This window comes from Hippopotamus amphibius, chromosome 1 (genome assembly GCF_030028045.1).
Source record: "Hippopotamus amphibius kiboko isolate mHipAmp2 chromosome 1, mHipAmp2.hap2, whole genome shotgun sequence".
NCBI classification, from domain to species: Eukaryota; Metazoa; Chordata; class Mammalia; order Artiodactyla; family Hippopotamidae; genus Hippopotamus; species Hippopotamus amphibius.
In genome coordinates, this window is record NC_080186.1 from 114,525,390 (window position 1) to 114,551,931 (window position 26,542).

The 26,542-nt window shown below is 35.5% G+C and overlaps 1 protein-coding gene across 5 annotated transcripts in view; it reads left to right on the forward strand.

Annotated features, from left to right (window-relative positions):
• The window catches only part of SNX27 (sorting nexin 27), an 82,636-nt gene that overhangs the window by 24,620 nt on the left and 31,474 nt on the right, over window positions 1-26,542 (forward strand). For all 5 annotated transcript variants that reach the window (XR_009051448.1, XM_057723306.1, XM_057723291.1 and 2 more), the window contains exons 3-6: window positions 17,732-17,924; window positions 19,875-19,939; window positions 21,536-21,640; window positions 24,590-24,668. Coding sequence is in view for 4 of the 5 variants with exons in the window: in XM_057723306.1 (XP_057579289.1) it covers window positions 17,732-17,924; window positions 19,875-19,939; window positions 21,536-21,640; window positions 24,590-24,668 (442 nt within the window). In the remaining variant the exon portion in view is untranslated. The remainder of the gene's footprint in view (window positions 1-17,731; window positions 17,925-19,874; window positions 19,940-21,535; window positions 21,641-24,589; window positions 24,669-26,542) is intronic.

Here is a 26,542-nt window from a genome sequence, read left to right on the forward strand (position 1 = left end):
GAAACAGAGTTGTCCCCTGTATAGGAATGAGCCACTAGAAATTTATGATAAATTATTTTTAATAGGGAGATGAGAAAAGCAAGCAAGGAAGCCTGAAAAGTTATAGAAGGATCAAATAATGTTTGACTGCATGTGTAATTTAGCTGGAGATGATAGCATGTAGGTTTTATGTCAGTCTGGTCTATGTATTCTCAGAACCATACACACAAAATTTATAGAGTTTTATGTTTCAGAGGTGCTATACCTTTTTTTTTTAACCATTTTTTTAAAATTGAAGTATAGTTAATTTACAGTGCTGTGTTAGTTTCAGGTGTATAGCAAAGTGATTCAGTTATACATATATATCTACTCTTTTTCAGATTCTTTTCCATTATAGCTTATTACAAGATATTGAATGTAGTTTCGTGTGCTATATAGTAGGTCCTCGTTATTTATCTATTTTATACATAGTAGTGTATATATGTTAATCCCAAACTCCTGATTTATCTCCTCCCCTGCTGCCCCACTATCCCCTTTGTTAACCATAAGTTTGTTTTCTGTATCTGTGAGTCTGTTTCTGTTTTGTAAATAAACTCATCTGTATCATTTTTTTTAGATTCCACATATAAGTGATATCATATGATATTTGTCTTTTTCCATCTTACTTCACTTAGTATGATAATCTATAGGTCCATCCATGTTGCTGCAAATGGCATTTTTTCTTTTTTATGGCTGAGTAATATTCCATTATATATATATATATATATATATATATATATATATATACACACACACACACACACACACACACACATATATATATATATATATATACACCATGTCTTCTTTATCCATTCATCTGTCATTGGACTTAGGTTGCTTCCATGTCTTGGCTATTGTAAATAATGCTTCTGTGAACATTGGTGTGCATATATCTTTTCAAATTAGAGTTTTCTCCATGTATATGCCCAGGAGTGGGATTGCTGAGTCATATGATAACTCTATTTTTAATTTTTTAAGGAACCTCCATACTGTTTTTCAGAGTGGCTGCATCAATTTGCATTCCCACCAGCAGTGTAGGAAGGTTCCTTTTTCTCCACACCCTCTCCAACATTTAATATTTGTAGACTTTTTAACGATGGCCATTCTGACTGGTGTGGGGTCATACCTCATTATAGTTTTGATTTGCAGTTCTCTCATAATTAGCAGTGTTGAGCATCTTTTCATGTGCCTGTATGTTTCCTTTGGAGAAATGTCTCTTTAGGTCCTCTGCCCTTTTTGGATTGTTTTTGTTTTGTTTTGTTATTTTTTTGGATATTAAATTGTATGAACTGTTTGTATATTTTGGAAGTTGATCCCTTATCTGTAGCATCATTTGCAAATATTTTCTCCCAGTCCATAGGTTATCTTTTCGTATTGTTTATCATTTCCTTTGCTGTGCAAAAGCTTTTAAGTTTAGTTAGGTCCCATTTGTTTATTTTTGTTTTTATTTCCATTATTCTAGAAGATGGATCCAAAAAAATATTGCTGTGATTCTTTTTTTGTCAAAGTGTTCTGCCTATGTTTTCCTCTAGGAGTATTATAGTATCTGGTCTTAAATTTAGGTCTTTAATCCATCTTGAGTTTATTTTTGTGTCTGGTGTTAGAGAATATTCTAAATTCATTCCTTTACATATAGCTGTCCAGTTTTCACAGCACCACTTATTGAAAAGACTGCCTTTTCTGCGTTGTATATTTTTGCTTCATTTGTTGTACATTAATTGATTATAAGTGCGTGGGTTTGCTTCTGGGCTTTCTATCCTGTTCCATTGATTTGTATGTCTGTTTTTGTGACAGTGGCACACTGTTTTGATTACTGTAGCTTTGTAGTATAGTCTCAAGCCAGGGAGCATGATTCTTCCAGTGCCGTTTGTTCTTCTTTCTCAAGATTGTTTTGGCTATTTGGGGTCTTTTGTGTTTCCATACAAATTAAAAAATATTTTGTTCTAGTTTTGTAAAAAATGCCACTGGTAATTTGATAGGGATTGCATTGAATCAGTAGATTGCCTTGGGTAGGATGGGCATTTTAAAAATATTGATTCTTCCAATCCAAGAACATGGTATTTCTTTCCATTGTTTGTGTTGTCTTCAATTTCTTTCATCAGCGTCTTATAGTTTTTGGATTACAAATCTTTGCTTCCTTAGGTAGGTTTATTCCTGTGTATTTTATACTTTTGATGTGATGATAAATTGGATTGTTTCCTTAATATCTCTCTGATATTTCATTGTTAGTGTATAGAAATGCAACAGATTTCTGTACATTAATTTTGTATCCAGCAACTTTACTGTATTCGTTGATGAGCTCTAGTAGTTTTCTGGTAGCATCTTTAGGATTTTCTGTGTATAGCTTATGTCATCTGCAGACAGTGAGGTTCTACCTTTCCAATTTAGATTCCTTTATTTCTTTTTTTTTCTTTAAGAACTTTTATTGAGATACAATTGACATACAATAAACTGCTTATATTTAAAGTGTACAATTTGATATTTTTTTCTTATTAGTAATGTATATATGGCAGTCCCGTTCTCCCAATTCATCTCCCCCCTGCTTTCCCTACTTGGTGTCCATATGTTTGTTCTCTACATCTGTGTCTCTATTTCTGCCTTGCAAACCAGTTGATTTGTACCATTTTTCTATATTCCGAATATATGTGTTAATATACGATATTTGTTTTTCTCTTTCTGACTCACTTCACTCTGTATGACTGTCCCTAGGTCCATCCGTGTCTCTGCAAATGTCCCAGTTTCATTCCTTTTTACAGCTGAGTGATATTCCATTGTATATATGTACCACATTTTCTTTATCCAGTCATCTGTTGATGGGCATTTAGGTTGCTTCCATGTCCTGGCTATTGTAAATAGTGCTACAGTGAACATTGGAGTGCATGTGTCTTTTTGAATTATGGTGTTCTCTGGGTATATGCCGAGTAGTGGGATTGCTGGGTCATATGGTAATTCTGTTTTTAGTTTTGCAAGGAACCTCCATACTGTTCTCCATAGTGGCTGTATCAGTTTACATTCCCACCAACAGTGCAAGAGCGTTCCCTTTTCTCCACACCCTCTCCAGCATTTACTGTTTGTAGATTTTCTGATGATGCCCATTCTGACTGGTGTGAGGTGATACCTCATTGTAGTTTTGATTTGCATTTCTTTAATAATTAGTGATGTTGAGCAGCTTTTCATGTGCCTCTTGGCCATCTGTATGTCTTTGGAGAAATGCCTATTTAGGTCTTCTGCCCATTTTTTGATTGAGTTGTTTGTTTTTTGATATTGAGCTGCATAAGCTTCTTGTATATTTTGGAGATTAATCCTTTGTCTGTTGATTCGTTTGCGAAAAGCTTCTCCCATTCTGAGGGTTGTCTTTTCGTCTTGCTTATAGTTTCCTTTGCTGTGCAGAAGCTTTGAAGTTTCATTAGGTCTCACTTGTTTATTTTTGTTTTTATTTCCATTACTCTAGGGGGTGGATCAAAAAAGATCTTGCTGTGATTTATGTTGAAGCGTGTTCTTCCTATGTTTTCCTCTAGGATTTTATAGTGTCTGGCCTTACATTTAGGTCTTTAATCCATTTTGAGTTTATTTTTGTGTCTGGTGTTAGGGAGTGTTCTAATTTCATTCTTTTACATGTAGCTGTCCAGTTTTCCCAGCACCACTTATTGAAGAGAGATTCCTTTTATTTCTTTCTGTCTCTGATTGCTTTGGCTAGGGCTTCCAAAACTGTGTTGAATAAAAGTGACAAGAGTGGGCATCCTCATCTTGTTCCTGATTTTAGAGAAAATGCTTTCAGCTTTTCACTGTTGAATATGATGTTAGCTGTGGGTTTGTCATATATGGCCTTTATTATATTGAAGTATGTTCCCTCTGTGCCCACTTTCTGAAGAGATTTTGTCATAAATGGATGTTGAATTTTATCAAAAGCTTTTTTTTGCATCTATTGAGATGATCATATGGTTTTTATTCTTCAGTTTGTTAGTGTGGTGTATCACATTGATTGATTTGCAGATGTTGAAAAATCCTTGCATCCCTGGAGTAAATCCTGCTTGGTCATGGTGTATGATCCTTTTAATGTATTGTTGGAGTTGGTTTGCTAGTATTTTGTTGAGAATTTTTGCATCTATGTTCATCAGTGCTATTGGCCTGTAATTTTCCTTTTTTGTGATGTCTTTGGTTTTGGTGTCAGGGTGATGGTGGCCTCATAGAATGAGTTTGGAAGTGTTCCTTCCTCAGCAATGTTTTTGAATAGTTTCAGAAGGATAGGTGTTAACTCTTCACTAAATATTTGGTAGAATTCACCTGTGAAGCCATCTGGTCTTGGACTTATGCTTGTTGGGAGTTTTTATTTTTTAACTATTTAATTAATTTATTTATTGGCTGCATTGGGTCTTCATTTCTGTTCGTGGGCTTTTCTCTAGTTGTGATGAGCAGGGGTTACTCTTAGTTGCGGTGTGTGGGCTTCTCATTGTGGTGGCTTCTCTTGTTGCAGAGCATGGGCTCAAGGCACATGGGCTTCAGTAGTTGTTGTGCATGTGCTCAGTAGTTGTGGCTTGGGGGCTCTAGAGCACAGCCTCAGTAGTTGTGGCACACAGGCTTAGTTGTTCTGCGGCATGTGGGATCTTCCCGGATCAGGGATCAAACCTGTGTCCTCTGCATTGGCAGGTGGATTCTTAACCACTGTGCCACCAGAGAAGTCCTTGTTGGGAGTTTTTAAATTACTTATTCATTTTCAGTACTGGTAATTGGTCTGTTCATATTTTCTGTTTTTTTCCTGTTTCAGTCTTGGGAGGTTGTACCATTCTAAGAATTTGTCCATTTCTTCTAGGTTGTCCATTTTATGCATGTGTAGTTGCTCATAGTAGTCTCTTATGATCCTTTGTAGAGGTGCTGTACTTTTAATCATAAGGCATGTAAAAAGTAGAAATCAAGATTGGGTCCTAAAAATAGAGCAGATTGAACGTTGAGACCTTTGAGGAATTACCTAAGACCTTGAGAACCTCTGTAGACTTCAGAATAGGAATGAAACTACTAATTTTCCTTTTTTAAAAAATCAACTTTATTGAGCATAATTTACTAACATTAACATTCACCTGTGTTAGATGTCCAGTTTCATGAATTTTAATTAATGTACATAGTTTTATAACCACCACAATCAAGATATAGAATATTATCATCGTGCCAGGAAATTCCCTCACACACCTTTGTAGTCAGTCCTCTCTACCTTCCACTGCCTCTGTCAACCACTGATCACCTTTCTGTCACTGTATTTTGCCTTTTTTTAGAATGTCAAATAAATGGAACCATACAAGATGTAGTTTTTCGTGTCTAGCTTTGTTCACTTAGTGTAGTGCATTTAAGATTGATACATGTTGTTGCATATATCAATAGTTTATTCCTTTTTAATTACTGATAGTATTCCATTGGATGGTTTACTGCAATTTATCCATTCACTTGTTGCCCATTTGTGTTGTTTCCAGTTTGGGGCTATTATTACTGAAGCTGCCATGAAATAACATTAACATACAGGTCTTTATGTAGATTTATGTTTTTATTTCTCTTGAGTACATACATAGCTAAAAATGGAATTGCAGGGTCAGATAGTAAGAGTAAGTAATCTTATAAGAAATTTTCAAACTGTCTTCCGAAAAGGCTGTACTGTTTTTGTGTTCTCATCTGTAATGGAGAGCTCCATTTGCTCCATAACCTCTTGAACACTTGGTATTTTCAGATTTTTAAATTCTAGCCATTCTAGTGAGTATAGTGGTATCTCACTCTGATTTTAATTTGCATTTGTGTAATGACTTATGATGAGTTTTCATGTGCTTAATGACTTTTCTTATATCTTCATTGTTGAAGTATCTGTTCTACTTTTGCCCATTTGAAAAATTGGGCTGTTTGTCTTATTATTATTTTATTGTAAGTTATTTATATACTCTGTATATAAGTCTTTTATCAGATAGATGCTTTGTAAAATAATTCTCCCAGTCTGTGGCTTACCTTTTTATTTTATTTTTAACAGTGTCTTTCAAAAAAACAAGTTTTAAATTCTGATGACGTCTAGTTTGTCAGTTTCTTTCTTTTACAGATAATGCTTTTTGTGTTCTAAGAAATCTGCCTATCCCAAGGACACAAATCATTTATGTTTTCTTATAATAGTTTTGTAGTTTTAGCTTTCTGTTTTTGTGATAACTTTGAAGTATGACTCACATACCATAAATTCACCCTTTTAAAATGTACAATTCAGTGGCTTTTAGTATGCTCACAGAATTGTGCAACTATCACCACAATTTTAGAACATTTTCATTATCTCAGAAAGAAACTATACCCTTTAGCGATCATTCTCCTCTAGTCCTAGGCAACCACTAATCTACTTTCCATCTTTATAGATTTGCCTATTCTGGACATTTCATATAAATGAAACCATATGTGTTTTCAAGATTTATCCATGTTGTAGTATGTATCAGCCAAATGACATTCCATTGTATGAATATACCATATTTAATTTATCTGTTCTTCATTTGATGAACATTTGTGTTCTTTATATTTTTTGCCTCTTGTGTATAATGCTGGTATGAGCATATGTATACAAGTTTTTGTGTGGATACCTGTTTTCATTTCTCTTGGAAAGAAATACTTAAGAGTAGAATTGCTGGGTCATATGGTAACGCTTATGTTTAACCTTTCGAGGAAATGCCAAACCGTTTTCCAGAGTGGCCACGTCATAGTTTTATTTTTATGTTTAGGTATGTGAACCATTTTGAGTTGATTGTTGTATATTATATGATATAAAGATCAAGGTTATGTTTCCCCCATATGGATATCCAGTTTCAGCAACTTGTGTTGAAAAGAATATTCTTTCTCCATTGAAATACCTTGATGTTATTGAAGATCAGTTGAACATATATGTGTGGTTTTATTTCTGTATGCTATTCTGTTCCATTGAGTATATGTGTAAACATTTTAATATTTATGTCATTTTGAGGTTGTCCTCTGTTTAGTGTCTTTTTCCTTGAGAATGAGTCATATCTTCTTGATTCTTTATACAGTGGATAATTTTGGATTGTATCCTGGGTATTGTGAATGTTACATTGTGTAGACTCTGGATTCTGTGATATTCCTCTGAGGAATATTGATGTGTTTGTTTTACGTGGCAGTTAACTGTAAGCTATGTGAGCCTCTGTGAATTGTACTTCGTCTCATTTCAATTCTTTCAGCTTTTGCTCTGTTACTTTTGAGTCTGTTTTGTGTATATATCATTTAGAGAGGGATCAGCCTGAGGTGTAAGATGTTCAGCCTAAGATGTTCATTCACAGAGTTAAGGGATCCTCTTCTCTGTTTCTCTCTCTTTTGGGATTCTCCACTCATTTTGGTGGCATCCATGACCGCTCAGAACCTTTCTCTCTCTCCTCCGGCCAGAAAGATGTCACAGTTTCTATTGGAGTTTTAGTTGCTTAAGTTATGCTAATTTATGGCTGATGCCCACTCTCAGGGCAAAACCCCCTAAAAACAGGAGACTCCCCAACTCTGTTGATTGCTTCATGTTTTGACTACCCTCTACAATTTTAGTGTACTATTCAGAATCCTCAGGTAATTGTTTTTTGTAATTTTTCCAGAGTTTATAGTTGTTCACTGGGAGGCTTGGTCTATAGGGAGTTTACCTGAAGCAGAATCTTCAGTTCTATCCATTTTTTTCTTTATGTATAATGAAGCTATTATGTCTTCTTGATGAATTGACCACTTAAACATTGTCTCTTGTAATATTCTTTGTTCTGAAGTCTTTCTCTAATATTAACATGTAGCCACTAATAGCCACTTAAGCTTTCTTTTGATTATTGTTTTCATTGGATATCTTTTCCATCCTTTTACTTTTAACCTCTCTGTATAATTATACTTAAAATGGTTTTCTTGTAGACAGTATATAATTGTGTCTTGCTTTTTTTATGCAGTCTGGCAATCTTGGTCTTTTATTTGGAGTGTAGAGTCTGCTTACTTAGTATAATTATTGATATAGTTGGGTTTAAATCTACCAACTTATTGTTTGTTATCTGTGTCTCATCTATTCTTTATTCCTTTTTTCCTCCTTTCTTGCCTTCTTTTTAATTAATGGAGTATTTTTAATGATCCCATATTATCTCCATATAATTTGTTGTTTTATTTTGTTAGTGATTGTTCTAGATTTACAGTATATATGTTTATAAGTATTATCTTTAAATAATACAATATTACTTCTCACTTAGTATAAGAATTTTATAACAGTATATTTCATTTCCTTCTATCCTTTGTGCTTTTGTTATACATTTTGCTTCTATATGTGTTATAAATTCCATGATATTTTGTTGTTGTCTTTGCTTTAAATAATTAAAGAGATTGACAATGAGAAGAGTTTCTTTATATTCAAGCACATATTTACCATTTCTGGTGTCCTTCCTTCCTTTGTGTAACTGCGGTTTCCATCTGGTATCATATTCATTCTGCCTGAAGAATTTAGATTAATATTCTTATAGTGTAGATCTGCTGGCAATGAATTCTCTTAGCTTTTGTTGATCTGAAAAAGTCTTTTTTCACCCTTATGTTTGAAAGATATTTTTACAGGGCATAAAATTCTGGGAAGATGTTTTTTCTTTTAGTACTTTAAAAATGTCATGCCAAAGAACCAGCTCTTAGTTTCATCAATCTTTTCTATTGTTTTGTTGTTGTCACTGTTATTAGTTAGTCTCTGTTTCATTTATTTCTGCTCTGATCTTCATGATTTCTTTCCTTCTAAACTGTGGATTTTGTTTGTTCTTTTTCTAGTTACTTTAGATGTAGGGTTAGCTTGTTTATTTGAGATTTTTCTTGTTTCCTGAGGTAGGCTTGTCTTACTATAAATATCCCTCTTAGAACTGCTTTTGCTGCAAAACGTAGATTTTGGATCATTGTGTTTTCATTTTCTTTTTTCTCTAAGTATTTTTAAATTTCCTCTTTGATGTCTTCAGTGACCCATTGGTTGTTGAGTAGAACATTGTTTAGCCTCCATGTGTTTGTGTTTTTTGCAGTTTTTTTCTTGTAGTTTTTTCTTTGCAGTTCATTTCTAATCTCATAGCATTGTGGTCAGAAAAAAATGCTTGATATGATTTCAGTGTTAAATTTACTGAGACTTGTGGCCTAGCATGTGATCTATTCTGGAGAATGTTCTATGTGCACTTGAAAAAAATGAGTAATTTGCTGCTTTTGGATGGAATGTTGTTTATATATCTGTTAAAGTTCATCTGGTATAATGTGTCATTTAAAGCTAGTGTTTCATTATTGATATTCTGTTTGGATTATCTGTCTCTTGATGTAGGTTGGGTGTTAAAGTCCCCTGCTATCATTGTGTTACTGTCAGTTTCTCCCACTTTATGTCTATTAATATTTGCTTTATGTATTCAGGTGCTCCTATGTTGGGTGCATATATATTTACAATTGTTATACATTCTTCTTGGATTGATTCATTGATAGTTATGTAATGTCCTTTTTTATCTCTTATTACAGACCTTGTTTTAAAGTTTGTTTGGTCTGATGTAAGTTGCTATCTGGCTTTCTTTACATTTTCATTTGCATGGACTACCTTTTTCCATTCCCTCACTTTTTGCCTGTGTGTCTTAGATCTGAAGTAAGTCTTTTAGGCAGCATATATATGGTTCTTGTATTTTTATTCATTCAGTAAGTCTATGTCTTTTGATTGGAGCATTTAGTCCGTTTACATTTGAAGTAATTATTGATAGGTTTGTACTTGTTGCCATTTTATTAATTGTTTTGGGATTGTTTTTATGGCTCTAATTGTTCTTTTCTTCTTCTTTTGCTCTCTTTCCATATCTTTAGTGTTATATTTGGATTCCTTTCTCTTCTTTGTGTGTATATCTTTATAGAGTTTTAGTTTGTGATTACCATGGAGTTTATATATAGCAATCTATGTATCTATATGGTTATTTTAAGTTGCTGATCTCTTAATTTTGAATACATTTTAACAATCCTGCATTTTTACTCCTCACCACATTTACTGTTTTTAACATCATATTTTACGTCCTTTTTTGGTGTATGTATATCTCTTAACTGCGTATTGTGATATTGATGATTTTGTTGCGTTTGTCTTTTACCCTTCCTACTAGCTGTGTAAGTCGCTGATCAACTGCCTTTACTGTATGTTTGCCTTTACCAGTGAGCTCTTTCCTTTTATAATTTCTTATTTATAGTTGTGGCCTTTTCTGCATAGAGAAGTCCCTTTAACATTTCTTGTAAAGTTGGTTTCATGGTGCTAAACTCTTTTAGCTTTTGCTTGTATGTAAAACTTTTGATTTTTCCTTCTGAATAATAGCCTTGCCAGGTAGAGTATTCTTGGTTGTAGGTTTTTCCCTTTCCTCACTGTAAATATATCATGCCACTCCCTTCTGGCCTGTAAAGTTTCTGCTGAAAAGTCAACTGATAGCCTTATGGGAGTTCCTTTGTGCATAACTAGTTGCTTTTCCCTTGCTGCTTTTAATATTCTCTTTATCTTTAATTTTTGCTGTTTTAATTACAGTGTTTCTTGGTGTGGTCCTCTTTGGGTTGATCTTGTTTGGGACTCTCTGTACTTCCTGGATCTGGATATCTGCTTTCTTTCCCAAGTTAGGGAAGTTTTTAGCTATTATGTCTTCAAATATGTTCTCTGCACCTTTTTCTCTGTCTTCTCCTTCTGGGACGCCTATTATGTGAATGTTATACGTTCAGTGTTGTCCTAGAGGTGTCTTAAACTGTCCTCACTTTTTAAAATTATTTTTCCTTTTTTCTGTTCAGCTTGAGTGATTTCCTCTACTCTGTCTTCCTGTTTTCTGATCCATTCCTCTATATCGTCTAATCTACTGTTGAATCCTTCTAGTGTATTTTTTATTTCAGGTATTGTGTTTTCTATCTCTGTTTGATTCTTCTTTATATTTTCTAACTCTTTGTTAGAAACTTCTTACTTCTCTCTGTGTTCATCCAATCCTCTCCAAAATTCTTATAATCATTATCTTGAACTCTTTATTGAATAAATTGCTTATCTCCATTTCACTTAGTTCTTCTGGGGTTTTGTCTTGTTCCTTTGTTTGGAACGTATTCCTCTATCACTTCATTTTCCCTAATTCTGTGTTCTTATTTCTATGTATTTGGTAGGTTGGTATGTTTCCTGATAGTGAACAAGTGGCCTTATGTAGGCAATGCCTATGGGCCAGCAACATACCCCTGTCTGGTCATCAGACCTATATACTTTAGGGGTGCCATCTATGTGGGCTGCATAGGCCCTTTTGTTTTGGCAGGCTGACCACTGTGGGCACATTGGTAGGCATGGCTGGCCCCCGATCAGGTTGGTTGCCAGGCCTTGCCTAGTGCAGAAGCTGCCAGCCACTGGTGAATGGGACCATGTCCTGGGAGGGTTCTGGGGCTAGTGTCAGCCTGCTGGTGAGTGGGGCCGGTTCCTGACTCGGCTGTGGGGCCCATGGTTTCCCAGAGTTGATGTTGACCCACTGGTGGGTGGGGCTGGATCCCTGGGCAGCTGGCCATTAAATATATGGAGAGATGGTGATCAACATCATTAGTAATCATGCAAATGTAGATTAGGACTACAGTGAGAGACCTTTTCATACCCACTCCATTGGCAAAAATTAAGAGGGTCTTTTTGTATTATTACTGAAAGGAGTATAAATTGATGTAATTGCTTTAGCTTACAGTTTGGCATTATCTCCTTAGATTGAATATTCACATACCTTATAACCCTGCAGTTCCTCTCATAGGGTATATACCCAGGAGAATCTCTTATATACGTACTACAGGAGGCATATGCACAAATGTTCATAGCAGCATTGTTCATAATTGCCAAAACTGAGAAATAGTAAAGTCCAGAAACAACCTAAATGCCCATCAACAGAACAGATTTTTGAAAAGCAAAACAACAGTGTTATATATAACAGAATAAACCACAAAGATATATAATGTTGTGGATGAGACTAAGTGAAAAAATAAGTCCCAACATGTCTCATTCTGCCTAATAGCCTTTTTATAAAACTAAAATACCCTTCAAAAATTAAAATAAAAAATGAAAATATAAGGATTACATATAAATGTAGGAAAAACTATAAAAAGAAAAACAAGCAAATAATGAAACATGATTGAGCATAATAATTTTGGGAATTAGAGAAACAGGGAGATAGGGTGAAGGAGACAGACTCTATGGTTAGAAATAAGTTCTTGTCAAGGTCTTAGCTTTAAGTTTACTTTTTACAATGTTAAAAATAACTAAATTGGAACTTCCCTGGCAGTCCAGTGGTTAAGTCTCTGAGATTCCACTTCAGGGGGCACAGGTTCAATCCCTGATTGGCGAACTAAGATTCCGCATGCTGCATGACATGGCCAAAAAAATTTTAAAAATTAAAAAAAAAAAAAAAAAGTTAAACATCCAAACAAAGAGTTTGCCAAAATGAGACTGTGTTATGAACCAAGGATTGTGATTAATCCAGTTCTGTACACCTGAGGTCCATATAAAGAAAATAGATACCATTTATGATCCACATTAGGGAAAACACACACACACACACTAAACCTAAGTTCTTTAGGAGCATGTTGTTGCCTTTTGCTTTCTTTCCAAGAAGAAGCCTAAATACTTCAGCATTTGGAAAGAATCCCGTAGTTAAGGATCTCATGCATTTCACCCAGAAATCAGCTAAGAGTGCTGTATTTCCTTTTGCTATTATAAGCAGCTTATGAATAGCAAATAATGTGTCCTTTTGAAGATGAATTTTCAGCTAAAAACAAGATTATATGGCAAGGTGGCATTGGAAACAATTTGTTGATGATAGTGTACGTTGAAGATTCATTCAGATCGACAGCATGAACTACGAGGGTGAGTCAAAAATTATCCACACTCTGGCTGTAGAATTTACTTTAACTTTTAGAAAAGACAAATACATCATATTTCGACATAATCTCATTGCTTTTCAGTGCCCTTTGTCCATCTGTCAACAAGCTTTCATATTCCCTCATTAAAAAATGTTTTAGGCTGAGCTTTGAGCCACAAATGCGCCGCTGTCTTCACTTCTTTATCAGAAGTGAATCTTTGTCCATGTAGAGCTGCTTTCAGGGGATCAAACAGGTGAAAGTCCGATGGAACAAGATCAGGACTATAGGGAGGATGCTTTAACACCTTAAAACAAAGCTTTTGCAGAGTGTCGACAGCATGGGCAGAAGTGTGCGGATGTGCATGGTCATGCAAAGTCACAGTGCCCTTGGATAGCAGTCCTCTGCATTTAATCTGAAGTTTAGGCTTCAGCTCCTCAGTAAGCATCTCACAGTAACAAACACTGTTGATTGTTGAACCTTTTTCCTGATAATGTTCCAATACTGGCCCTTGAAAATTCCAGAAAACAGAATCATTTCACGTGTACCCTCAGTGTTGTCATCAGCCATGGAGGTGGATGGGTGTCCAGCTCCTTTTTGATGGCTACCACTTGTGCAACCTTCCTTGAACTTCTCTATCCATTCATACACACTTCTTTGTGACAAAACACTTTCTTCATACTGCACACAAAGTCTTCGATAAATAATGGCACCAGGTGTACCCTCAGGCTACAAAAAACGAATGACTGCATGCTGCTCATCTTTTGTGCAGATCACAAGTGGGACATCCATTTTTGCTTGCATCACCATTACAAATGAACTGATGTAACATGTTCACACCTGCCCAGCAGTGACTGGGGAGACAGTAGCCTTGAACGGAAAGCACTGAGAGACAGTGTGGCCAACAGAAGTTTTAATGTAACTGGAGTGCGGATAATTTTTGGTTCACTCTTGTAGATCAGTGTCTGTTTGACATTTGGAAGCAGAACTTGGGTGATGTGGCCAAATTGTCATCATTCTTTTTTTCTAATTACTTTTCCATTGTATAAGGAGAGTCTCTTCTGTGTGTTCAGTAGCACAATTCCTGTTGGTTGCTAGAGATTTGAGAAAGTGAGAACATTTTAATATTCAGAGCCTACATAGAATGAGATGTTAACATTTAAAAGCTTTAAGAAATCTGTAGGTGAGGATTAAGGAACCAACAAAATAAAGATCTCTGATATATAGAATTTTGGTTTTTGCTATTGAATACAGAGCCCAGATATTACTAGAATTGCTTTCTCTGCAGTGGTTTGTGCTATTGTGAGAACTTATCAGTTACTGTCTTCTGGCATTCATTCCATAGAATTAAGTCATGAGGATAAAGAGAGAAGTGGCATGGCATGGATTTTCAGCATTTACATATTGAGAAATTTAGAAATTATTTCAAAGCTGAATTTTGAAACTTTGACTTGCAGAGTCCAGAGAGACAAAATTAGATCACTGATCAGATAAGTTTTACACTTTCTCCACGTGTAATTCATTCCTTTTCCTTGTTGGGGTCTAACTCAGCAAAGAGGATCTTAAAAGGGCTGTAGCTTGTCACCCTTGGAAGCTGGCTTTGCAGTCTGAACATTCCAACTTTGTAGGATATGGTCAGTTGGAGAACACAATGACCAGTGATCATTAAATTCAGTGGGCTATTGCAAGCTAGACAAACTTCCTCTAATTCCATGTATGAGCCAACCAATCTGAGGGTTTACATTAAGGTGGAAAGATCCTAGAAGCACTGCTTGCCTGTGTATATCTTTAGTTCCTATTTGATAATCTTCCACTTCAATTCCAGAGAATATATTTTTTGATGGACGTTTTCATTTGTAATGAGACCATGGTCATTTCTCATGGACCATTGACAATCATGAGTTGACTCAGCAGGGAGTCAGTCATTTTCTTTGCAAATGAGTGTGTCCAAACCAGGGAAATGAATACTAATGGATCTTGGTTAATTTTAAGGACAAGTGAAAAACCAGGCTGTTGTGATCTCTTTTTGTATGTTTCTCATTTGCTAATAAGCACAGTTAATTTAAAAATAGTTTGGTTTTTGTGGAAGCCATTCTTACTTGCATTAAAGTATTACTGAACTGTCAGGCATCCTGTTTATAGTTCTGTTTCCTTTGACTTCACATTTAAGTGGGAAGAGGGGGGTGGTGATAGGCTATTTGATGTTACTTTTCTCACCTTATAAGAAACTGAAATTTTAGGGTTGAAATTGTCACAAAGGCCTCTCAAGTTGTAGGGGTCTTTCTATCCTAGGACATGTTTTATTAGACTTGAAATCACTGAAGTGATCACCATTGAGGAAATGCAGTCATAGTCTTTCTGTGCATTATCAAAGACCTAGTCTACTCTTCCTTGGAAAAAGACATTGGGAAATACCTAATCCACCAATGCCACTAAGCTAGCTTTACCTCCCTTCTTTCCTTCCTTGTGTGAGGAACTCACACTGATTTTTAACACCAGTAGGTTTGTAGACTTGCTCTTTAAGCAGAGGAATGATGTTATTGAGGAAGTTTAGTTTGAGAAGTAAGTATATAAGACCAGATTGACTGAATAAGACTTCTTGAGACTGCCTGCCTGTAAGAGACTCTGTGGTCTTGTCTGAGGGAAAGACTGCTGTCCTTTTAATGCTTTTGTACTTCAGAAGCCAGTGATGGAAATACTTGGTAAAACATGTGATTCATTACACTCGGTTACAAATTTGAGTGATAATTACAAGAAGAAAACTCATTGATCAGGATCATTCTCTTCCCTGGACACTATTTAATAGTGGTTAGAGGCTTTGCTTTTACAAGTAGGAGAGGGATCACAGGAGGAGAGTTGTGAGAGAGGAGTTTTGAATGACTAAATTATCGTTGCATTTAATTTATACTTCCTAAGTCACAGAAGCATGGAAAAGATTCTTCTTGAGATTGAAGTAAAGGCTTTGGTGTGTACATTTTCAGTTACTAAGTCTTTCTTTTATTCTTTTGTTCGTTCTTTCTTTTCTTAAATTGAAGTATATTTTATTTACAGTATTGTGTTAATTACTGCTGTACAGCACAGTTATTCGGTTATACATATATATACATTCTTTTTTTGGTATTCTTTTCCATTATGGTTTATCATAGGATATTGAATATAGTTCTCTGTGCTGTACAATAGAACCTTGTTGTTCATCCATTCTATATATAAAATCTTACATCTGCTAACCCCAGCCTCCCATTCCATCCCTCCCTCAACCCCTTCCCCATTGGCAACCACCAGTGTGTTCTCTGTGCTCAGTGACTAGGTCTTGATTACATGAGTAGATGACCTGTTTTGTGCACATTTAAATTTTTGAATGGTTTTTGCTAAGCCATTAAATGTGATTTGGGGCTAATTTTCCCATCTCTGCATAATTTGATGCTCTGAGAATACAAAGTAACTTAGATTATTTGGTGTTTTCGGATTATGCATCCCACCACTTTCCTTTATAAGGGCACATATTTAAGAATTGCACATACGTACATACATACGTTCATTTCTTCATCAGATATTTACTGAGTGTCTACTGTGTATGCCAGGCCCTGTTCTAGAAGTTTGGAATGCATCTGTGAACAATAGACAAAAAATCTCCACTTATTTCTTTTTTTTTTTTTTGGTTTGCGTTGGATCTTCGTTGCTGCGCCCAGGCTTTCTCTAGTTGTGATGAGAGGGGGGCTACTCTTAGTTGCAGTGCTTGGGCTTCTCAGTGCAGTGGCTTCTCTTGTTGTGGAGCATGGGTTCTAGGTGCGCGGGCTTCAGTAGTTGTGGCTCGCAGACTCTAGAGTGCAGACTCATTAGTTGTGGAGCACAGGCTTAGTTGCTCCATGGCATGTGGGATCTTCCCAGAACAGGGATTGAACCCATGTCTCCTGCGTTGGCAAGTGGATTCTTAACCACTGTGCCACCACAGAAGCTCCCCCGCGCCACACACACTTTAAAAAAAATATGTATTTATTTAGGTTGCACTTGGTCTTAGTAGTGGCATGCGGGATCTTTGTTGTGACATGCGGGATCTTTAGTTGTGGCATGCAGGCTCACAGTTGCAGCATGCAGACTCTTAGTTGTGGCATGCATACAGGATCTAGTTCCCCGACCAGGAATTGAACCCTGGCCCCCTGTATTGGGAGTGCAGGTCATACCTACTGGACTACCAGGGAAGTCCCTCTCTTTATGAGGATTATTAACTGTTTGTTATTATGAGGAGGTCCTTAGAGTACATTTATTCTTCAACTTTTTGTTAACCCTGTTTTAATGATGGAAGGGAGAAGAATAAAACTAGAGATATCTGACTTCAGGAAAGGAGCTTTTGTAAAAATGATCTGTTTGGTAACAAAAATGTCACTGTTGCTTACATCAGTTTTAGACCTTTTCTTTGAAAGTATGGTTCATGCACAAATATCAGTCACATTGCTTTATAATCAATTCTGTCTTTTTAAATGTCTCTCCAGATTTGCTTGCTTGTTCATTCACTGTACTTAGCACATTAGCATTGAATGATTTTTAACTTTCTGAAAATAAATCTGCCCTTAAAAGCTGATAATTGCTTCTGAAGATATTTAAAACGGTGTGTTGGAGGTAATTGTAATAGCAAAAGTAATAGCAGGTTTTTTTACTGCCTCTTGAAGGCAGTAGCCCTCTTTTGTACATATAATTTCTGGCATGTTTATTAAAGGTAAATCTTGTTTCACAGTGACCTTGAACATATATTCTCTGTTAAGTGTATAGCAGAATATACCTAACCAGTCTGAGGCTGATTCTAGGTGATTCTGTGATTTAATTTGTAGTAAGAAGGCTTTATTTTGTTCTTACCCCTCACCAGGTATACAATGTTTACATGGCAGGGAGGCAGTTGTGTTCTAAGCGGTACCGGGAGTTTGCCATCCTACACCAGAACCTGAAGAGAGAGTTTGCCAACTTTACATTTCCCCGACTTCCAGGGAAGTGGCCATTCTCTTTATCAGAACAGCAATTAGATGCTCGACGTCGGGGGTTGGAAGAATATCTAGAAAAAGGTAAGCCAGCCTATTTTTTTTAAAATAAATTTATTTATTTATTTTTTTGGCTGTGTTGGGTCTTTTTTGCTGTGCATGGGCTTTCTTTTTAGTTGCGGTGAGTGGGGGCTACACTTCATTGTGGTGCGTGGGCTCCTCATTGCCGTGGCTTCTTTTGTTGCAGAGCACGGGCTCTAGGCGTGTGGGTTTCAGTAGTTGCAGCACATGGGCTCAATAGTTGTGGCTCATGGGCTCTAAAGCGCAGGCTCAATAGTTGTGGTGCACGGGCTTAGTTGCTCCACGGCATGTGGGATCTTCCTGGAGCAGGGATCGAACCTGTGTCCCTTGCATTGGCAGGCAGATTCTCAACCACTGCGCCACCTAGGAAGCCCAAGCCAGCCTATTAAACTCTACTATCTTGAGTAAACATAGGGTCTAAGTATATATTGCAGCTCCTAAACTGTGTAGCTAAGTTTCCTGGAACTCAATAGTGAAAGTAAGTCAAGTTTCTGACTCTAGGTATTGAATAATCTGAGCTTTAAAGCCAAGACTGAAGTGTTCATTACAGCAGTTAATAGCCTATTTTATTGACTTGTTGAACACTTAACAATAGGAAAATGCATAATTATTTTTTTGATGCATTAAGGACCTGTATTTATAGGGTTATATTATTTGCCAGCAAACACGTACAGACTCATCAACATGCTAATTTGATTTGGAAACTAGGGTGGGCAATATTTAAGAAATTTTTATGAAAGCGATTCTTGGTTCACTGGCATATCCTACTTGAAAATTCCTTATTCCTCTTACACGTGTCCATGGATAGGTTTGCTGAGTTGTAGGTAAGCTAAAGTCCCTTTGTTCTAAGTAGGTTATAGGTAGAAATATTAAAACTTGTTATCTTAGGACTTCCAAACAATACATTAGGAATCTTTGAATATGGATGCTGAAACATTTGTTTGTCTAGAAAGGTGGGGAGAAATGACACAGATCTCCTGAATAAGATGGTTCAGTTTGTGGCTCAGAGAAGAGACCTTGCTTTGCTACATTATAGAGTTATATGATTTGCTAGGAGTTCAATGGGCTTTTCTTTAAAATACTAATTTAACAGAATAATGGTCTTATGTGGTATTTAGTAATTCTGTGTCCTTGTAAAAGAACTAATTGACCTAGTTGAATTTTTTAAAACTTTGATAGCGAGCTTTATCCCTGAAGAAATACCATTTCCCCCATAGAAGGTAGTTAAACTTCATCTATTTTTAGCTTTTCTCTAACATGAAATGGCCTCTAAACACAGCTCTTGGGAAATGAGAAAGAGTACAATTTTTTTTTTTTAATAAAATGAAGTAAAGTCGGCAGTGTAATTTATTATCCTCATGAGAGTGTTAGGAAATTAACTCTCTTTGGTTTAGACGATTACCTACCTACCTGCCTGTTTTCCTTTCCTTCCTTCTCCCTTTCTCTCTCTCTGTCTTTCTCGTTCTCTTATTTTTTTTTAAGTTGTTTTGAAGAGTTAGTGAGGTGAGAAGATGAGAAGATTAATACTCTGTTACCTACCCATCTTTTTCCAAAGTGGCTTTAAATGCTTATGATTCTCTTAATAGGCTGCTGCTAGGCCAAATAGATATTTTTCTTTGTATTTTAATTTTGTGTTTGATTTATTCCTAATTGACCTTACCCTTGCTCTGTTGTCTAGCTTATTAATAGTTAACACAAGACAGCAACTTTATGAGTAACTTCCTTTATGTTTAATATCTTTAGTAAGCTACATCTTTGTGCATCCTATTATTCCTGTGTTCTGGTTCATATTTATAGAAATGTTTGTTGTGCCTTAAAATATCATGTGTCAGGGCTGGCATACTACCTCAGCATTGCCTCTACTGATGATTTATACTTAAACCTTGATATGTTCTTGACTTTATAGTCTTGATTTTAGGGCCTCATGCCAGATTCTATCTTTGTTTTCTATAGTGTGCTCAATACGAGTCATTGGTGAGAGTGACATCATGCAGGAATTCCTATCAGAATCAGATGAGGTAGGTGAATACCCGCTATAGTGACTATTTACCTCTTGGCTGCTTGTGGGGGAAAATAAATGAAAGATATCAATTATGGATTGAATTGCCATAAATTCTCGAAATGACTATTTTTTTCAGCTTCCTTTTGTTATGTGTCCTGCTTATCCTTCAAGACCTAGTTCTAGGTCCACCTTCTCTTTGAATCCTTCCCTGATACTCAAGTCATTGATTTTTCATTCCACCAAGGACTTCTGCAGTCAGTACCACTTAATAATCACTTTGTTGCTATCTCATTCTCTAATTTTTTATGCATATAGTCAGATTATCATTTTATAATTTATTGTACTAGAGCATGAGCTACATGTAGGTAAGAGCTAAATCTTTTTTTTTCTTCAGCTTTTTGAGGTACAGTTGTCAAATAGGAATTATATATATTTAGGTGTACAGCTTGATGTTTCAATATCTGTATACATTGTGAAATGATCACCATAATCAAGTTAATTAACACTTCCATTACCTCATTACCATTTCCTCCCTCCCCTTTTCTTTTTTCCTTCCTTCCATCCTTCCATCTTTCCTTCCTTCCTTTCTTCACTCAAGATCTACTCCCTTAGCAAATTTCAAATATACAATATAGTATTGTTAACTGTGATCACCATACTGCACATTAAATCTTCAGAACAAGAGCTAAACCTTGATCATCTTTATATTCCCAGTGCCTTACCACAGTGTCATGCATATTGTAGGTGCTTAATAAATATTAATTGAATAGAAGAATGACTGTGTAATGCTACTGTATTAAATAATGTGTCATCCACTAATTATATGTTTTATTTTCCCAACTAGATTATAAGTTTCTTGCAGACAAGGACTTAGAGTAAGGCTTAGGGTGGTTTTAGGCAATGAATAGTAGTTTTTTTAAAGTGGTAAATGAAGATGACTTGTTCCTAAATAGTTGTTTCTCTGTATAAAAATTAAGGGTTGCAGATCTGTTGGAGGAATGTGTTAGTTTTTGAAAGCAGTAAGAGAGAAGGACTTCTTTTGAATTAAAGAGGATAAGAATTGTTTACTCTTTGCTAGAAGAAAATTGGACATTAAACTAACTTAGATTCCTGAGTTTCATCAGTTTTTCCTTTCAAAGGTGTTGTGATTATTTCAGGGTTCAGAAAAGAATTTAGGATACCACTTGAGCCAACCTAGCATGCCTAACCATTTAAAACCAGAAAATATTTGTTGAAACTACTGCTTTTGGTTGTTTTCTTATTTGTGAATTCTGAATGTTTGAAAGTAAGCCAAAAATCTCATCTGTGTTTGACCTAGACTGCTTCACACAAGTTTTCTTTTTTGAGATATGAACACATTGGGTTCAACATATTTCTTTCCTTCCTGTTCATCTTAAAGGTTAACTTCTGCTGCAGCCTAAAGTCAGCTTTATGACTTGTAAATGTATTGACTTATAAGATGTCGTTTTTCCCCTTTTCATTGGAACTCACTCTCTTCCTATCACAAGTTTACGTTGTTGTTTAGCCAGCATGTAGCAAGGAGAGCGAGGATATACTGAATTATAAATCCCTTTTTTTTTTTAAATTAATTCTTTTTCTGTCTTTTCCCCAGAACTACAATGGTGTGTCTGACGTTGAGCTGAGAGTAGCATTACCAGATGGAACAACAGTTACAGTCAGGGTTAAAAAGAACAGTACTACAGACCAAGTATATCAGGTAAATTAAACTTGAACAAGTAGCCTTGACATTGGTTGGTTTAAAACTTAGCTAAGAAAGACAGATTAAATGAGTCAATACATATAAAGTACTTGGAGTATCTGTCATGTAATAAATTTATTAAATGTTAACTGCTGTTGTTGATGTTATTACTATTAATGTGTAAGTACTTTGTCCTCCTTGAAAGAAAGATACAGTAAACATCCCAGGTTTTAATGGTCATGATTAGCACCCCTCTTTTTAATTGTAAAGAACTTTATAATGTACATGAAAATAGAATAGTACAATGAAGCTGCATGTACTCATCACTCATATTTAATAATCCTCAAGATTTTGCCACATTTGTGTTATATATCCTCTTTTTCCTTTTCGTTTGTTTAAATATTTTAAAGTAAATTCCATGTTATTGGACCTATGTATATTTCAGTGTACATCTCTAAAAAATATGGACATCCCTCTCACATAGTCACAAAGCCATTATCGAACCTAAAAAATTAACTACTTCCATAGTTTTAACTAATAAATCCATAGTCAAGTTTTCTCAGTTGTCTAAAAATGATTTTTAACAGTTGGTTTGTTGTAATCTGGATCTAAATAAGGTCCTTATGTCTTTAAAAAACATTTGGTTTTTATGTTTGTTTTAATATAGGGCAGTCTCTCTTCCCTTCCCCAACTTTTTTCCCCTATGTTACTGTTTTATTGCAGAAATTGGGTCTGTGTCCTGTGGAATGTCCCACATTCTGAATTTACCTATTTGTTTCTTTTGTCTATTTGTGTCATTTAATATGTCTTTCTGTTTCCTTATGTTTTCTATAAATGGAATTTTGCTCTAGAGGCTTGATTAGATTCAGGTTCAGCTTTTTTGATAAGAATACTTCATAATCGGTGCTATATACTTCATATTGCTTCTCAACAGGAGGAACACAATATCTACTTATCCACTTTTAGTGATTAATCAGTAGGTTTAGATGGTAATAACCTGATGCCTCCATTGTTAAGTTCTCCACTGATCTTTTATCCAGTGAGCGTATCACTGATGATTACTGTCTTAACCAGTGATTTCATTAAGGGTTGCAAAATGCTTATTTTTCCAGTTTCTGTTTCTTCACATTTATAAAGTAGAATTCTTCTGTAAAGAACTGTCCCTTATCAGCGAAGCCTATTTAGTTGATGGCTATTTAGTTGAGGCTATTTAGGAAAAAGGGGATAAATATTTAATTCTTCCCCTTTATTGCCAATTTTTGGCATAAAGAATTGGTGCCCTAGTTGGTTCGAATGATGTCCAATGAGATAATTATTTTATTTTGTTAATATCCTGTAGGTTTTTAGATACTCAGTGTGGTTTGATCAAGAGCATATATTCTTTTTGGTGCTCACATTGTTCTGTCTTTGGTCAGTGGAAGCTCCTCCGTGTCTGTTCCTGTATTTTTTTTGCTGCAACCCATTGGTTTATGATACCATCCTTGCTTTTTGGTACAAGATGCTTTGGGCTCATCTTTGTATATTTCCTACACTAGATCTAGAATCAGCCCCCCAAGGAGTCCTGTTTCCTTTCAGTGAGGAATGGTATTTAAAGGTCATGATCCGGCTGCTGGGTTTAATTGTTTCTTTTAGGCCTTTTTGTTGGTCTTTAATCCTGATTTGATCAAGATTTTCAGGGAAACTAGTGGGTTTCTAGATATTAGTGCTTATTTCTCCTTTGTAGCAAACAAAAAATTTACCCCCCCAAACATTTACTGTGTACCATGGCAAAGGATATGTACAGGATCTGAGGTATTTCAGAAATTATAAAATAGTGGATTGATTGTAAGGAAAACAATTTTATATACTTACTGATGTTTTGTTTTCAATATTTCTCTAGCAAGGCTTAATTTTTTTTTCACTTCTGTCCTCATCCTGTTACTGAGACTTCTAGCTATAAGGCATTTTCCAAACCTTGAGAAGATTTCAGTTTCTATCCGGTGCAGTATAGAATGGTAACTTAGAACATTTACAGTCTCCAGTTTCCACCTCACATCAGGGATGAACCTAGGTCTGATACGTGAGCAGATATGGGAAGAATGTATAATCATCTTTAGTTTACTGAGACACTAATACTCAGTAATTTTCTCTTGTTAAATTAATACCTTATTTATACATTTTGGGATTGATCTTGAAAAGGAATTTTGGTACTACTAGTTTGCTTTGTGTTTTGTTGTTATTTGTATGTAATTTCAGTTTTCCTTTATTTACATATGGAATCTTTCAGTTTCTTTTTATTTGTCGTATTAGGACCTTACTTCCTGGAGAGAAAGACTTGATACTTGCTTAAAATGTCTCTGTTGTCCCAACATTTTGCTTTTTTCATGTGGCTGAGGATGATGATAATTCTTAGGAAATGGAGGTCCCCAGCATTAGTCATGGATCACCCGAAAAGTAAACAAGAATAATTTGTGAATTAGGAACAAAATTGATAAGCAATATTTTAAGCTTAAGAACCAAAGATATAGCTCTTATATGTTTTAATGGCCTGTATTAAATGTGGGCTGAATGTGTGAGACAAAATATTTAAGAATTTATTTTCTTTTTAAAGTCTGTCCTTATGTAGTATGTTTCTTATAAGTGCTGTTAAAAAAGACCCTTATGAGATGAAATCATATTTCAGAGCAAAGCTGATATTTAAGGAGAGACTATTATCAGCTTTAATTGGAGGGAAGAAACTCATATTTAGAGATCATAGCTGTTTGGATCAAATACAGGTATTTTTTCCCTTTTATTTCATGCGTGTGTATGCATGCATGTATGCGTACATACAAAGAAGAGTAGCTGTGGGCCATGAATTTAGTTTACATGAAACCAAGATGGCACAACCCTTGTCTTCTCCCTGTTCCTTATGCATACACCTGTCTTTTCCCACAGCACTGTCTGATCTTGTTTCCCTGAAACTAATCTATCCTGTTTACACTTTAGGCTATTGCAGCAAAGGTTGGCATGGATAGTACGACAGTGAATTACTTTGCCTTATTTGAAGTGATCAATCATTCATTTGGTAAGTGCCAGTGACTAATATTAAATTTTGTTTGGGAATATTTTATTCTAATACTAACAGACTGAAGCTTCCAGAAGGTGTCAGACTGAGACTATTTTCTAGAGAAGAAGATCTTGAAGACAAGGGACAATCCCACTAATTGGGACTGTTTCTAACAAGTAGACAGGACAAATCCCATTAAGCCGAAGTCTAGGTGTCTGATCACCCCTTTTTCTTCTTTTGTCAGTATCAGTTACTTGTACGCAGCACTGAAACAGATACTTTCATGAGATTTTTAAAAATCAGAGGTTCAAAATTAATATATTCCAATGAAACAGCCTTAAAAAGAACAGAATATCTATTTAGCCACAGCTTATTTTAGTGTACTTTATGCTTTTTTGTAGATTTTTAAGAATAGCTTTTTGTTTTTAGGAGTTAGATACATTGATTAAAAGCCTTTGCTTTAATGCATATATTGGTTGGCCAAAAAGTTCCTTTGGTTTTAAAGTAAAAATAAATGACACATTTTTCATTTTCACCAAGAACTTTATTGAACAACGTAGTCACTGTTTTGTTCCACTACCTCCTGCCATTTTTCAGGCAACTTCATAATTCCATCTTCCCAAACTTTTTATCTTTTTGAGCAAAGAACTGTTCTAGTTGCCTTTTACAGTCTTCCAGGGAATTGAAATTTTTTCCGTTAAGAGAATTGTGTAAAGAACGAAATAAATGGAAATCTGAAGGTGCAGTGTCTGGTGAATATGGCAGATGAATCAGAACCTCCCAGCCAGACTGTAACAGTTTTTTTCCTGGTCATCAGAGAAACGAGTGGTCTTGCATTATCCTGATGGAACATCATGTGTTTTCTGTTGATTAATTGTGGACACTTCATCGAGTGCTGCTTTTAGTTGGTCTAATTGGGAGCAGTAGTTATTGGGATTAATCGTTTGGTTTTCCAGAAGGAGCTCATGATAGAGGACTCCCTTCCAATTCTGCCATATATACAACATCACCTTCTTTGGATGAAGACTGGCCTTTGGTGTGGTTGGTGGTGGTTCATTTCACTATCCCCACGATCTCTTCCGTTCCACATTATTGTCCACTTTTCATTGCCTTCCACAATTTGTTTCAAAAACAGAATGTTTTCGTTACATTTAAGGAGAGGATCGCATGCGGAAATATGGTCAAGAAAGATTTTTTTGCTTAACTTATGTGGAACCCAAACATTAAAGCGATTAATATAACCAAGCTAGTGCAAATGATTTTTAGTGCTTGATTTGAATATTTTGAGTATGTCGGCTGTCTCCTGTGTGGTATAACGTTGAGTGTTCTCCATATTGCAGCCCAAATCATCAGGGCAGATGACTGTCATCAGCTGTAGGTCAACATGGCTAATGATCATCCTTGTGGTCATGAGAGACTGAGCTATTAATACACTTGTATGTTCCCTGCCAAATATGACAATGTTTATAAAGTTAATATATGTTCAGTATGTTCCACTTTATAAGAAAATTTCCAGTGTATGCTTAATAAAGCATACTAATTAAGTAGTCATGACATTTCATTTCTGTAAATGGGGTTCAATTACAATATTCTTTCATCTTTTTTGGCTGATACTTCAGCATGAGAAAGTCCCACTATAGGTGAAACAATGACAGATAACAAGGCCTTTTACAAAATGTTGCTTAATTTAAAAATCTGTATTAAAAGACTACTGTGAATCAGGCATTTAGCTGGTTTTACAGTTCTTGGGGCCCAATTCCTATGTTCCAGTAGTTTTCATTGGAAACTCGTGAAACTGTAGACCTGGAACTCAGTAGTACAATGTGGAAGTGATATTTTGTGTAGAAATCCATTAATTTGATATGTTCTAACATTGTTTAGGCAGTCATATA